The sequence below is a fragment of the Gopherus evgoodei genome, chromosome 2 (assembly GCF_007399415.2).
Source record: "Gopherus evgoodei ecotype Sinaloan lineage chromosome 2, rGopEvg1_v1.p, whole genome shotgun sequence".
Classification (NCBI taxonomy): domain Eukaryota; kingdom Metazoa; phylum Chordata; order Testudines; family Testudinidae; genus Gopherus; species Gopherus evgoodei.
Window position 1 is genome coordinate 137,971,643 of NC_044323.1, and position 16,089 is coordinate 137,987,731.

Below are 16,089 nucleotides of genomic sequence, written 5' to 3' on the forward strand. Positions count from 1 at the left end.
AAAGCTCCTCTCCCTCCTGCTTCCCTTTCCTTCCATTGGGGGAGGGACACAACACACAGAGAAATTCAATAATCTCACCTATAAAGGACTGTACTGCAATTTACCTATCCATCTGAACCCATCTGTGACTGGAAGAGCTCCTTATGCTGGTGTGAACTATAATGAGCTTACTTGGAGAAAAGCCTTTTAGAAACTGTCAGTATCAATTCATAACCAATATTTTCCCTCTTTGAACAGAATTTGTACAACAGTTATTTAGCCAAAGCACTAGTGACCATGGAGAACCTTTTACCTAATTTATAAGGTTTACTGCAATAACAGGAGACTGCATGTAGGATAATTCAGTGTCCCTGCCCACTCAGTCATTGGCTTCTCTAAGGAGATTGCTAATAAGGGAGCCAAATGTTGTGATTTGTATGACATAGACACCTGCCCAAGAGAAACTAAACAGTGATCACCAACCCAATTGGACAGCCATCATATAGTAATATCTTTTGATCTAGACAGACACCATAGATCAAATCAACCCAAAGCTGATGTTAACTGACAACCTTGTTTCCCCCCCATCTTCATTCTTCCCTTCCCAATTGTTGCTAATTTTAGACAAAACCAACAATAAATAATCCAGATTTCTCCAATTTTGAAGGATTCATCCTGTATACAAAAGATTCATATATTATAATACCAGAAAGGACAATTGTCTGACCTCTTTTGTAACACTGGTCAAAGAATTTCCCTAAATTAATTCCTGTTTCCACTAGAGCATATCTTTTAGAAAAACACCAATCTTGATTTTCAAATGGACAGAGAATCCACAACGTTTGATAAATTGTTCCAATGGTTAATTACCCTCAATGCATCTTTGAGTTTACGATGAAGCCAATCAAATTAATCCTGTCTCTATGCTATCTTTAAATGATATCTTTAGAAATGCTGAAGACTAGATAGAAGTTTTGTCCCCCCCACGTTCCCAAAACATGGATAATGCCTTGGCATATTACAGACCACTCAGCATTTTAATACTTTCCTTAGTATGGATGTACTTAAATTATCTTCTAGCTCTGTATCACAGTATCAGTTCTCATTTTACTCCCAAACTTCAAAAGGTCACCTCTTTAAACTGCAGAGTGCCAGAGTTATTTAGCAGCTTTTCTACAATAATGAAAATGTTGTAAACCTGTTTTAATGGAGGGGTTGTCTGAAACGGAGTTGTACTTGTACCCATCAACCCTTAACCACGGGGCAGGGATACTCAGGAAGACCAGGACTTTAAAAAGTTTAGAGGTGGATTGTGAGAGGGGGCTAGATGCACTTAACATTCTTTAAACTTAAAGCCAAAACCACCCCTGATAAAAACAAAACATCAACAAAGGAATGAACTGCAGGAGTAAAAAGAGAATGCAGGCAGAAGTTCAGTAACACAGTGGGAGCTATCCAGTTTATTGCACCCAAAGCAGCATGTATAATTATCTGCCCTATAGGCAGGTGGCATATATGTCCATTTGGTACAAGGAGCTCCTGGCCCTCAGACACCATGTACGGGCTTTGGAGACCAGAGTGGCTGAACTGGAGGAGCTAAGAGAGACACAAATGGGATTCTCCGGGACACAGTAGAAAGGTCCCACCACCATCTGACAGCTTCTGTGTTGTTGAGGAGGATGAAAGTCTCAGGGAAGGAGAATATCCAATTGGAACAGAGGGAAACGATTCCATAGTTGGGACCCTTCTTCCAGATATGTCATGGCATCCAATTGCACTGAGAGGGGGAGGGAACTCCAGTTATTAGGAAGAGACAGGTAACAGTTATGGGGAACTCAATCATTAGAAACAGAGATAGCTGGATTTGTGATGACCAGGAGAATTGCATGGTGACTTGCCAGCCTAGTGCGAAGGTTGTCTCTTGAGACATCTAGAGAGATGTATGTGTAGTGTGGGGAGGAGCTAGTGGTTGTGGGATGTGTAGGTACCGATGCCACAGGGAAGGTAGGAGAGAGGTCCTGAAGGCCAAATTTAGGCTGCTAGGTAAGAGATTGAAGTCCAGGACCTTCATGGTAGCATTCTCTGAAATTATAGCCATTATTAACATACCTTTATTCTTCCTCTTCAGGGGTACGTAACTATATTTCACTCAGCCAAAAATTAGAACAAAAACAAAAAATAAATGGATGTGAATTCGGTGAAAACTGCTGTCATTGTGCCCAGCCATCCTGTTGCTTATTGCCTCTCTACTGGCAAAATCCAGGGTAATGAGGAAATAGAAGAAAATCAGAAGAAATTCTAACACCCAAACCAGGACCCTTTCCCTGGAATTTGAAACTGTGATCTGTCTGGGACGATGACAAGCCTTGAATACTTTACAAGAGACTGTAAGTACATATGCAGTAGTGGCTAGAATTAGTAGTTGAAGGCTGGTATTATTTTTTCCAACAGTCTATTGATTCATAAAGACTTCCTCATCTCCTGCTCCTTTAACCATGACTCCACCCAGAACTATGTTTCTGCTCAGACCACAAGCGGGAACTGTGATTCACTAAGGAAAGTACAGCCCTTGCGACCAGTTTTATCTGCTGAATGTTCCCAGCCACTTGGACCTTCTCAGAGTTCTACAAAAAGAAGCTGAACAAACGCAGAATGTTAGTTTCTAATACAATTATATCAACATTCGCACACACGCTTACCAGAGACTGGGACTGTTTGTTTGTTCCATGGAACTACAGTTGTTTATACAAAGATCCAGAAGTATCTCTTTTCCTGGAGACAACTTTTAAAGCTAAATAATTTAAGAGCTTCATGAAAAACTAATAGGCTTTCACCAAGCATAAACCTAGGATTCAGCAAGAATATTACAATGACAGTACAATCTACTGAAAGCCTGACCTAATTAAAACTATAATTATTGATGAGTTGCGCCACCCCATCATCTGTGCCATAATAGGGCGGCAAATCCACTGAAAGCCATGGAATCTGTCAGTGACACACACTGCTGTTGCATACAGGGTTAGTCTGTCAGCTAAATATATTAAACCACACGGTTTTCAAGTGATTTCTATTAGCATGGTATAGCGTAAAACAGACCCTTGAGCTCTGTTTCCCCACATAGATGGATATTGAAACTCTCACTCTCTAATCCAACACATCTGCTGGATTACATTTTCAACCGATAATAAAATAATCATAAACCACACGCCACTGGTCAATAAACTATACAGACGACTTATTTTGATAAATTACTAGCTCCTTTTTAAAAACAAATAAGTTGCCTTATAAAGGTGGCCTCTTGTACACATTGCAGCTCACTTAATTTCTCCAGAGTAAATCTTTTCAGCCATTCAGGTTGTTTCTGGATGGGAAAAAGCAACAAATATACCTGGTCCACTTGCAGGACACTTTCATTTAGAAAAATACCTATAGTACTTGCTATATTTTCAGCTGTAACCTCCATTCCTCAGCCTATAAAACAGATTCGACAATCACATAAAAGGAGGCTTACAACTGGCACTTGGCTATCTCTACACTGCAACAAGTGGTGTAAATTGCAGTTTTGCAAAAATACCCATTCTAGCTTTAATCAGGTAGCTCACCAAAAACAGCAGCAAAAACACAGCAGCAGACTTCAGCACAGGCTAGCAATTCCAGGACAAATCCAAGGGGCCAGGTGGGCTTGTACAGACCATGCTCAAACCCACACTGCTGCATCTTCACTGCTATTTTTAGTGAGCTAGCTACATTAAAGATAGTGCAGGTACATCTAGAGGAGCTGCATATCTCACCTCCGGCTGCTCTCCGGCCTAGTAGTGGCTGCATATGTAGTTAGTGAAATGGTGGGTGATCATCTGGAATGAAAGGCATTTGATCTACACATACATGTAAGCTATTCTATTCATTAAACAAATAAAAATATAATCTTGGTAATCTTCAAGTAGAACGACTACTTATTAGAAGTCAAATGCTGGTGTTTGGTCTAATATATGGGCTCTCAATCAGGAGGGGGGGAAGGATTCCACAAACAGATCTAGGGGAATCATGGCCATCCTCCTTTCCTTTGTGGCTAAATTGGAGGGGGTCCAGAGTATCCTGAAATTTCTTTTCTGTTCTATCATGGGGCTAGGAATCACTGGTGTAAAAGGACAGGTCAAGTACAATAAAATACTTTAAATTAAACACACAGACTCAGTCTATGCTGTGCCACAGGAGATTCCTCCTCTATTCCCCAGGCCATCCTCTGTACCGAAGTCTCCAAAGGGGTGTAGGTAGGAATGCATATAGCAGTCTTACGCTGCTCCTGCACAAGGAAGCATTCTCCCCCTCAGATGGCTGCAGTGCCTTCAGGGCCCATACATCATCTGAGTCCAGGGAAGAGGCCAGCATTGGCCCAGGAGTTGCAAGAATTAGGGAAAACAGTCCCGTGGTGCTATCTTTTTAAAGAGTTTTAGGTATAACAGCAATTGGGTCCCATCTTGCAGCTTTTCTGTATGTGTAAGTCCCACTGAACTCAATCGCTATGTGGATAGGTTGCAGAACTGGACCTGCTTTGGTTAACACGTTCTGTTTGTCTTTCAAGGAAACACGCTATGTTTGGAACCATTTGGCATAATCAGGGAAATACATCCTGATGCATGTGAAGTTTCTCAGTTTCCAACTCATCAGTCTCTCAACTGTGTAGGCCAAAGTGTTTTCTGCCCCCCTGCCCACAAGTGCTCAAGAGGATGTGGCCACACAAGCTCCACCAAAGAAACAGCAGGAGCACAGAGCTCCTGTGAGCCTTAGGGAATCCCATGCAACTTCCATGAGAAAGGGAAGGCCATTCTCGGAGCACCCTTGGCCCCCCTGATAGCACAGCTCCCTCAGGAACCTCAACTTCACCCCAAGAGGCAACTCACATGATGTGAAGGAGCATTGGGTCAGCACTGACAACATCCTCATGGGGTCAGAAGGGGATGGATGCTATGGAGAGCAACTTTCGCCTGGCCTCGTCCTCTGCTACTGGCCTCCAAAACTGCAGAAGCTAAACATGTGATGTGGCTAGGGTGACCAGATGTCCTGATTTTATACGGACAGTCCCACATTTTGGGTCTTTTTCTTATATAAGCTCCTATAACCCCCCACCCCCATCCCGATTTTTCACACTTGCTGTCTGGTCACCCTAGATGTGGCCTCCTGCAAGTTTCAGGGGCAAAAGAGATGGTGCTGTTTGCCCCCAATGCCTCCACTTCTGTGTGCGAACACAATATTTGCTTGTGTTCCTTCCTCACTACGATTATATCCCGCAGCCAACTGTGCTTATTTGGGCAAAACTCCCATTGAAATCCCAAGATTTTGACCTCAGCTAAAAGACGAGAATGTCTCCTCTTGAGCCAGTCTGTTTAACCAGTTGGCTATATATGTGGGAAATATTTGGGCTGTCTTATTTAATGGATCATAATGGCTCTATTAAGAATTAAAATTATTAAAAAATGGTTTCGCTTATCATAGAGCCTTAGGACGTTAACAGACAATTTTTAAAAGAATATGAAATACTATTAAGTTTATAGTCAGTGAAAGTTAATAACCTAACCAATCAGTTTCTTTCAAATAAACAAAGGTCTTAATCCACATTAACCATCCTGAAAAAGTATTCTAAAATCAAAATCAATTTTTAATTAATTTTATTTAATTAAGAACTTTAAGAAAGTAACTATTTAAAAGTATAACTTTAACAGGATTTAGAAGAGGGGAGGGGAAAAACAGATTCTTGGACTGAGACCTTCTAAACTAGTTTTCTCCCTGAAGCAATTTTTAAACGGCTGAGTTATAAACCACTGGAAAAAAGAAAAGGCTTCTATGGAAGGCCAGACACAAGTTCTTGTTACAGCACTGCCTAACAAAGGTAGGTGGTGAGGAAACAGAAACTCAATTGTGAGTTTAATGCCTTCAGGTTTTTCACTCCAAAAAAATCAGTTTGAAGTGAGTATGTCAGCTGAGTGGCATGAACTTCCCAACATTCAGTCAGGATTCCAGATCTTGTTTAAAACAGACAAGTGCCAACAAGAATGGGTTTTTTTGTAACATACACACACGTTAATACAATTAGGCAATTGCTTGATGTGTTCGCTCCAGTGAGTAACACAGTGTATTAAGAGATGGTTACAATTAGCACCTACCATTATCTAGGCACTTATGAAAAAAATACATGCAGACAACAATGGGTATGTTTTTCCCATAATGCCTGTTTGCAACAGTCCCGCTGTTTTGCAGTTATTCACAAATCTCAAAAAAGGAGAGTTTTGTGAATAACCTGGCCTGCAATATTTTGAGAACACAGAGACTGGAGGTGCGCTGTAAATTTTATTTTTTAAAAAGAAATAAAGTCATATATGTTCTGTTCTCACAACAGTTTTTAACTCCGTTGATTTCAAAGGGATTGCTCCTGATCTATGCTGCTGCTAAAAGAGAACAGAATCAGGCCTGTCGTCTGGATACGCATTTTTCTTACACAGCTCCTTTCTTTCACATGGTACAATGGGATATTAATATAATGGGACACAATTAAATTCTCAAAGATATCAGTTACAGGATGTTTGCTTCAATCAAGTTTAGCCAACTAACGGCTTACTCAAACGACTTCCACTGATCTCAGTGGCAGCTGGATCAGGCCCTTAATGTGTTTCTACTTTACTATGTATTGAGCTCAATATAGAACTTACATTTACCAGCTCAAGGAAAGAAAATGTTTATACTTTTGGGTGGGACTTTGGATATAGATTAAAGCCAAGGTGCAATGTTTACCGATCTTTTAAAGTAATATCAACATGTTGAAAAAGCTCTTAGGAGAGATCAAAGGCACATTTAGCAACCATAAATTAACAAACATACGTTGAAATGCTAATGCAGCCTGGCAAAATTTTAGGCAATCAGTTGCCTGGAGCAAGTAATTTCAGCTAATGGACAAGTAAATACCATTAGTTCTTTTCTTCATCATCATAGTAGGATGAACAAGTGTATTTTGTGTCAGGGCTGGTGACTTTTTAAGACAATTTGGCAACGTTACAGAGAGACTTGCTCTTAATGCAAAATAAGCTTTGGAAAGATGAGGGACCATTCTCTTTAGAAAAGCCAACATTACTTTAGGATTTACCATTCACAATTCTTGCGAGTTAACCTAGCAAATTTCCCTCTTATGGTATATGACAGAATTTTTCTTGCCTTACATATGAAGATGTCTTGTATGCAGTGCTGTATACAACCTTCTTTTATCTGACTAATTATAATTCTGGGAAACAGACTAGCTATTTTATTTTTCGTGGCTGGGTGGGGATAGCAGCACCAAACACATGAAAGATGCTATATCCTGAGGATACAGGATAGTCTCGTGGCTGAAGCACAGTACTGGAAGACAGAGGCCCAGTCTACACCTGAAGCTTTATTGGCATAACTATTTCATTAGCGGTGTGATTTTTTTTTTTTAAACTGGAATACGTCCTACTGCAGATGTGCTTATACCAGTATAGTTATTCCACTTCCTGTACTGGAATAGCTATGCCAAAATAAAGCATCAATATATCTACAACCACACTAGTAGGAGATGTACCGCTTTAACTGTACTGGTATAGTTAAAGCGGTACAACTATCTAGTGTAGACAAAGCCAGAGGATTCAGTTTCTACTTCCAGCAATGTCAGAGACCCTCTGCAAAACCTTAGGTAAGTGACAACTTCTCTCTGACTCTGTTTCCCCATCTGCTTCCCAGAATCAAGTCTTTCATCCTGTAGATATGGCTTACTTTCTTTGTTCCTAGGAAGTATACATTAACCCATATTAAAGTGCATGCTGTTTGGTAAAACACAGTGTCTTCTCCTGAAGTGGAAGGGAAAAGCATTCACAGGGAAACTCCCAAGGTAGGAGAGGATTGGCCCTTTTATGGAGGAGGGAAGCTAAGCCACAGAGTAGCAGGGTGATTTCCCCATAGTACATTGGTGGCCGGGCTAAGAATAGAAACCAGACTTCCAGATACCTGGTCCTGTTTTAATCACACACAACACCTTGTCCTGTTCTCTATTAGTACTATCCCAGTTATCCAAAACAGGATCTGTCCGCCAATATGTATTGTATTGAGAAAGTCCTTAGTTATCCAAAACCTTAATTACCAGCATTTACTCAGTGTCCATAAGACATTCTGATGGTCAAAGTTGTATCATTTTTATTGCTTGTTATCCTCAGAAACATTTCATTTTTCTCTCGGTGTCAAAAGATCAAAAGCACTATACTGAATTTGTGGGGACCCCTTCTATGTTAAAACCACAACATTCAACAAAACAAAAAGCTGGGAGAACTGTCACACACCACCTTCTCTGAATACAAAATTACATGCAGAAGTACTGTGCAAGAATACTGAAATCCGTTGAGTCAGCTAAGGGAACAGCAACCAAAGCTATTTTGTAAGTAGCAAACTCACCTACTATCAGAGGGGTAGCTGTGTTAATCTGGATCTGTAAAAAGCAACAAAGAGTCCTGTGGCACCTTATAGACTAACATGTATTGGAGCATGAGCTTTCCTGGGCGAATACCCACTTCGTCAGATGTCTCACAGAGTGGGTATTCACCCACGAAAGCTTATGCTCCAATACATGTTAGTCTATAAGGTGCCACAGGACTCTTTGTTATTTTTCATCTGCTATGCTGACTTCAGCTCTAAATGTGTGTGCATGCGAAACTGAAGACATTATGGTTGACAATCAGTAGCACACTTGGGCCCCAATCTTGTAGAGACTTTCACATGTGCTTAACTTTATGCAGTGAGCAGTTCCAGGGATCTGAATGGCACTACTCGCTGTACAGATGAGCAAGAGTGTAAATCTTTGCAGGATTGGGACATTAGATCTAGATTTTCAAAAGGTGCACAGCATCCACAAGTCCCATTGACTTCAGTAGAGCTGTGAGTTCTCAGCACTTCTGTATATCAGGCCATCAGAGTCCCGCAGATATGTTTATTATACTCTTTATAAAGTGTTCTTAAATTAACTTGAGTCAGAGCACAATTAATATCAACCATGAACTGACCAAATGCAGGATTACAAGTGACAATCTTAAAATTGCATTGTTTGCAATTATCCCAAACTACTAAAAAGTAATGTCTGGCCAATGTTATGACTTGGTCAGCAGGGGAAACAGAAGTGGAATAAATCCTTTTCTTTTCCCCTTGCCCCCCCCCTTCTGCTCTGGCAGTGAAGTGCACGAACCCCTGCAGTCACTAGCGTACCCCTCTCACAGGAAGCCAACAAGTTTTTGAAAGGAAATACCAGACCTCTCCATGAGAAACCAGGCATTTAGCCATGTCCTTGTTTAAAGTTTTAGTGGGCTTTCTGCACAAGGGTGATCTTGCAAAGCCGGCATTTTTCTTCTAGCATTTAGCTCACAGATGCCGTCAATGGGCCAAAAGCCTCACGATTTGCTGACCTAATACAGAGTACACAGTGCATGTGCTACACAGACAGCAGTCTACACAAAAGGAAACTCACCTACAATACAACGTGGAGAACGAGGCAAACGCACTGCAGACCTGCCACGACTCATAGTTTTAAAACTATCTCCCTCTTGTCATTAAAGGATACTTTTTGCCATGGGAGTTTCCGTGATATATATCACTTTCTTCTGGTAATCTCCCAACTCTCACACCCTGACAGAGCAGCAAAAATAATGTGTTTAAACCATGCGAAAAGCAGAAAACTTTCAGCCAGAGGGCTAGTAACTGGAAAAGCAGCTTGCCCCCCTTTTATTTTTAAAGGGGAGAGGCTCCTGTAACAAAGCAATCCAGATAGGGAGGAAGGGGGGAATAGATCTCATAAATCTGCTCTTTAGAAAGAGCTGATCACTACAGCAGAAAACTGCCCCCTGCCGTACTCACCTCAGTGAAGAAGTTATCCATTGTTGAAGTGGAGAATGCAACTTGAGGAAGTCAGTCCAGCAAAAGGGCTGAGCAGCAAACCATGTGTGGCCAGAGCGATTACTCCCAGCAAGACTGAGGTATTTCAGTTTTCACACCCCTTCCATCACTTTTGCCCCCTCTCTTGACTCCTTCCTCTCCCCCAAAAGTCAGCAGCACGTTCATTCAGACAGGCTCCTTTGTCTCTTTCTCTCCCCAGTGTCCTCAGTTCCGTGGCAAGTGGCTGCACCAGAAACCTTGGTGGCACGCCGCTGCCTTCGCTTGGAGCAGGAGCTGGGGAAAAAATGATGAGGAGAGAGAGGATCCAGCCGCCGAGAAGCACGTGTCTGCGCCGCGTAAGTGCCCCCAAGCTACCCTGGGCGTGCAGCTCCTGCAAGGACTTGCAGAGAGAGCGAGACACACACACGCTCCGGCTGCGCTGCTCCCTGCGCAGAGCAGCAGCCAGCAGGGCCCTCTCAGGTCACTCGCGGGAGAGTCCCCAGGGATTGGCAGAGTCCCCGCCCCCACGGGAGAGGCGCCGCCAATCCCGGCCAAGCGCCTCTTTGGAATCCCGGCCCGGCCGGCGCGAGCCCTCCTCTGCCCGCGGGCTGGGGCGGTCGCCGCGTGCTCTGCCCGGCTCACCTAGGGCTCGCTCGGGGTTGCCCCCGCACAACAAAGAGCCGATGCGATCGCTGCTGCTGCTGCGGGTGTTTATCCGGAGAGAAGGGACCGCGCGTGGAGCCTCCCACTGTCCCGCAATATCGTTCTCTAAGCCGCGCAGTCTTCTGAAGAGGAGAAGGGACGGGGATTTCAGAGCTGCCTGGTGGAACGCAGGCATTGAGGGTCACTTCTTTGCTCTGCAGCGGCGTGGTTGCGAAGACCTGATCTCGCTTCATTTGCACCCCCATTGGTGGCTCCCTGAGGCAGCCACAAACTAAATAAACCTATGGGAGACGCAAGAGTCCAGCACGCTGTTTGGAGCCGTGTACAGTAAACGATTCAGGAACAGCACTGTTTGTTGGTGTTTAATAATCTGTTTAGTGCCGCCAAGGATACAGAAGCGAAGCTAGTCTCGTCCCAAGCAGCTTACTTTGAGCTATTGGAGCCTCGTGTGGAATCCAATGCACTTTCCCACCTCATAATGCAAAAAAGGAAATTCACCCCTGTCTGGATTTTGTGGTGTTCCTGCCCGCTGAAGGATGTTCTTAAATTCTTGTTTTTTGTTTCTGTTTTTTGCCTCAGTGAGCCATGGAGGAGGCAAAAATAATATATATTTGTTCCCTTTCGTGTATTCCTATCAATCAGAAGTTGAATTGCCATGAAAAGACACTTCAAATCCCACCCTAAGGCATACAAAAGCCTTTTCAAAATGTAAACACAAATGCAAACAAACCCAGACAGGTAAGATACAAAGAGTTGGCCCTGCTTACTCCCTTAGTTCCTAGTGCAAAAGGTTCTGTTTATTTTGAAATGCAAAGCCCTGTGAAGTGTTGTCATCAAACAAAGGTACTAGGAGACCATTGTTTACACCTATTTTAAAGGATATATATCCTTCAGTGTTTTTGCACACAACAAACTCATTAAAGTCCATAGGAATTTTTTACTTAGCATCTACTTCATCAGGACACATCCTCTGCCCTTATAAAAATATACTGTAGTATTCAATATTTTACAGGCATATTCTCAGTAGTACACATCAAAATAGTCCTATTTCAGTGTGGGAGTCCATCATTTTAGAGTATACTAGGCTTAATTCTCCTGCATCTTGTACAGCCATTTTTACGTCTGTAGACAGCGAATGTAGAATGCTACCATTTTGCTTTAATATCATTTTACACCTGCCTTGTGCTGTCATAAATCACTACACAAGGTGCAAGGCCAGGGAGAGTCAGGCCCTCTAAATATATGGTTAAAAAGGTGTGACCTGGCACATTTATATTTCAGGAAGAACTGCACTAAAAAGGAGTTACAACAATAGATAAAGAAAATGTAGTGTTCGGTCTTGCATTCCTCTCACACCTAGAACCCCGTTGGCTTCTTTGGGAGTTTTGCATAGGTGAGTAATACAGGACAGGATCCTTGGAAATCAGCAGCATAACATCCAACAACACTGGCCTTTTTAGGGTGTAACAGACTCAGATGTAAGGTGCACAACAAACACTACTACACAAACTTGAAATAACATGGGATCTTTTCTTCAGTACAAATGTATAAAGTTACCTTTCATCCTCATTTGAAGTTTCACATTTTAGGTGTCATAATATGTAGAAATAAAAAGTGAAATTCCAGTAGGTATGACATTGACAAAAGTAGATTTAGATCTAAAATAAGAGAGGTAAAGCAATGGGAGATACAGCTGAAAGGTAGGATCAGACATATTAAAAAAAATCCTACAATTGAGGCAAGGGAGTCATTTATACTAATAGCTACATCTTTAGTTTAATTTACATTAAGTTGTGTTTGAAAACAGTCCGGACTTGATCTTCTCCTCCATTGAAGGTACAAAAGAAAGGATAAACTCCTGAGAAGGGTGAGAAAAGAGGTACTAATCCCCTTCTAATAGCTATGCTCCCCCAGCTCATAAAAGGATGAAGGGAATGGTTGCATTCCTGTAGCACACAGCACCAGAAGCAATAGCCTTAGGAACACAGAATACAGCCAGGGGAAATGTCTCTGTATTGTATGCTCCCATGAAATAAACATTTTCAAATAAAAGAGCCTCTGGCTGCAGTAACATACCCAAAGAGATGTTTGTGAAAGAGTAGGCAAAAGCACATAGCACCCTGAGCAGCAGGACAGACTAAGGCCATGTCTACATCTAAAATTTTGCAGCGCTGGTTGTTACAGCTGTATTAGTACAGCTGTATAGGGCCAGCGCTGCAGAGTGGCCACACTTACAGCAACCAGCGCTGCAAGTGGTGTTAGATGTGGCCACACTGCAGCGCTGTTGGGCGGCTTCAAGGGGGGTTCCGGGACGAGAGAGCAAACCGGGAAAGGAAACCAGCTTCGCCGCGGTTTGCTCTCTCGGTCCCGGAGCCACCCAGCAAACCGCAGGGAAGGAGACCTGCTTGCTCGGGGTTCCGGGACCGAGAGAGCAAACCGGGAACGCCGCGGTTTGCTCTCTCGGTCCCGGAGCCAGCCAGCAAACCGCAGGGAAGGAGACCTGCTTGCTCGGGGTTCCGGGACCGAGAGAGCAAACCGGGAACGCCGCGGTTTGCTCTCTCGGTCCCGGAGCCACCCAGCAAACCGCAGGGAAGGAGACCTGCTTGCTCGGGGTTCCGGGACCGAGAGAGCAAACCGCGGCGAAGCTGGTTTCCTTTCCCGGTTTGCTCTCTCGGTCCCGGAACCCCGAACAAGCAGGTCTCCTTCCCTGCGGTTTGCTGGGTGGCTCCGGGACCGAGAGAGCAAACCGCGGCGTTCCCGGTTTGCTCTCTCGGTCCCGGAACCCCGAGCAAGCAGGTCTCCTTCCCTGCGGTTTGCTGGGTGGCTCCGGGAACGCGAGAGCAAACCGCGGCGAAGCTGGTCTCCTTTCCCGGTTTGCTCTCTCGGTCCCGGAACCCCGAGCAAGCAGGTCTCCTTCCCTGCGGTTTGCTGGGTGGCTCCGGGACCGAGAGAGCAAACCGGGAAAGGAAACCAGCTTGATTACCAGAGGCTTCCTCCTTCCACGGAGGTCAAGAAAAGCGCTGGTAACTGTCTACATTGGATTACCAGCGCTGGATCACCAGCGCTGGATCCTCTACACCCGAGACAAAACGGGAGTACGGCCAGCGCTGCAAACAGGGAGTTGCAGTGCTGGTGGTGCCCTGCAGATGTGTACACCTTCAAAGTTGCAGCGCTGTAACTCCCTCACCAGCGCTGCAACTTTCTGATGTAGACAAGCCCTAAGACAGTGATCTGGTACAGGCAATGATCACAATAGAGATGGACAGGAAAGGAGAGTAGTTGGGGATGCATCACCCAAACCTATGACATCACCATGTGAAAGCAGCACTGTCTGTCACTTCTCTACTTCTGCCACTCAGTGCATTTTTCTCCACTAGTCATTCCAGCTCCTGTGACTACTTCTGAAACTGGCTGTTGTCTGCATATATTCAGACTTGGGACATAAGCAGCACATCTTCTGAATCTTGTATTGTCTGGCTGTTGTTTGGGGATAGACCTCTAAGGACCTCAGTCCAGCAACAAGAATTGTCACAATGTCTTCACCTGATTGCTCCCCTTGACCGTTATAACATAAGCCATTAGAGTCAACAGATACTGATCCCTGTCATATGATAGTGCAAATTACCTTGGAACCTTGATTTAGCTCAGGTGACCAAGGCCGCGAAATAAAGTTCAGCCTCTAGCTAGACATTTTGAGTCTTTAGATAGTCAAGTTGCAGCTATAGCCAAGAGTGTATTTTCATCTGTGGTTGGCAAAGAGTAACTTTTTTCTTGCTGTGACTCTCGCACACCAGGAACCTTGTCTTTTTCACATCCAGCTTGGAATAAAACAAAGCTTTCTACATGAGGCTACATCTGAAAACCGCTCATTCACTTTAGCTAGTGAAGATTGGGGCCCCTGGTTTATTTAGTAATTCTCATGGGTACAACATAATACCTCTGTTCCATAGTCCAAACTAGCTTCCAACCCATTTCCAAGTACAATCCAAGGTGTTTGTATTAACCTGTAGTGCCCAGTAGGATTTGAGGCGTGGCCATCTTAGAGTTTACATTGAGAGGTGATTTCTACTTCCAGTAGGTGAGATCTGCCAAGGTTCCTTAGCTAAAAGCCTCCACCTTTGAAGTGTCTCGGAGTTGGTGGTAGGGAGTTTGAATTGCCCCCTCAAGTCTGGAATTTTCTCCACAGTTGGCCCAAATCTGTCAATCTTTAGGTCATGCTGCAAGACACAAGGTTATTTACACTTGCTTTTACCTGGAGAAGTAAGGGCTTGTCGACACAGAGACATTTCCTGGCATAGCTATAGTGGAGTAATTATTCCACTACAAGAACAGCAAAGAGTCCTGTGGCACCTTATAGACTAACAGATTTATCGGAGCATGAGCTTTCGTGGGTGAATACCCACTTTGTCGGATGCAACGAAGTGAGTATTCACGCACGAAAGCTCATGCTCCGATACGTCTGTTAGTCTAAAAGGTGCCACAGGACTCTGCTGCTTTACAGATCCAGAGTAACATGGCTACCCCTCTGATACTATTCCACTACAGTTATTCAGTATAAGTCTCCATATGGATACTATTTTGGAATTAAAGTGATTTTAGTCCAGAATAATTACTCTTCTTAGGAAGTGGAAAAGTTATGCTGGAATAAAGTCACTTTTATTTCAGAATAAAGTCTCTACTCAGAGATTTATACCAAATAACTATAGCTGAATAATGATTCCACCATAGCTATGACAGGAAATATCTTTGCATAGACAAGCTCTAATCCAAGCCTGCACAACTCGTAAAGCAGCGAGGGCTATATTACTCCAGAGAAAACAGCTGAGGGCTGAAATCCACCGCCCCCCCCAAACACGCCCCCCCCAGCACCGCCCTGTTCCACGGAAACAACCCCCCCCCCAGCACCGCCCGCCCTGCGGAAACAGACTGTCCTTCCCCAGAGCAACCCCACTGAAACAGCAATATTGAACCTTGGTAATATGTTATAGCGAGCCCCTAAGGTAGTATAATTAAGGTAAAAGAAAAATGTCTTTTTGCTAGAAGTAGAATGAGATCTTCCCCCCACTTTGTAATCAATTGCCCTGCTGAATGAATGAGGAGTGAATGAGGAAGGCATGGAAGGGAGCACCTGCAGACAGCTGCAAGCCTTGGATAGGAGATGGGAGCCATACCAAGGACAATAAGGGTATGGCTACACTTGAAATTTCAAAGCGCTGCCGCGAAGTGTGAGTGTAGTCGGAGCGCCAGCGCTGGGAGAGAGCTCTCCCAGCGCTGCACGTAAACCACATCCCTTACGGGTGTAGCTTGCAGCGCTGGGAGCCGCGCTCCCAGCGCTGCAGCACTAATTACACTGAGGCTTTACAGCGCTGTATCTTGCAGCACTCAGGGGGGTGTTTTTTCACACCCCTGAGCGCGAAAGTTGCAGCGCTGTAAAGTGCCAGTGTAGCCATGGCCTAAAACTTGTCAAGTAGGCTGACTAGAGAAGAGCAGACATACTGATGGCCTCGGCGGTTAGAAGCAAGCGCCTTC

The 16,089-nt window shown here is 43.9% G+C and overlaps 1 protein-coding gene across 1 annotated transcript in view; it reads right to left on the bottom strand.

Annotated features, from left to right (window-relative positions):
• The window catches only part of LOC115646181 (unconventional myosin-X-like), a 157,202-nt gene extending 146,893 nt beyond the window's left edge, over positions 1-10,309 (bottom strand). Inside the window, exon 1 of the mRNA XM_030551743.1 lies at positions 9,880-10,309. Coding sequence (XP_030407603.1) covers positions 9,880-9,900 — 21 coding nt within the window. The 5' untranslated portion in view covers positions 9,901-10,309. The remainder of the gene's footprint in view (positions 1-9,879) is intronic.
• Positions 10,310-16,089: the final 5,780 nt, after the last annotated feature.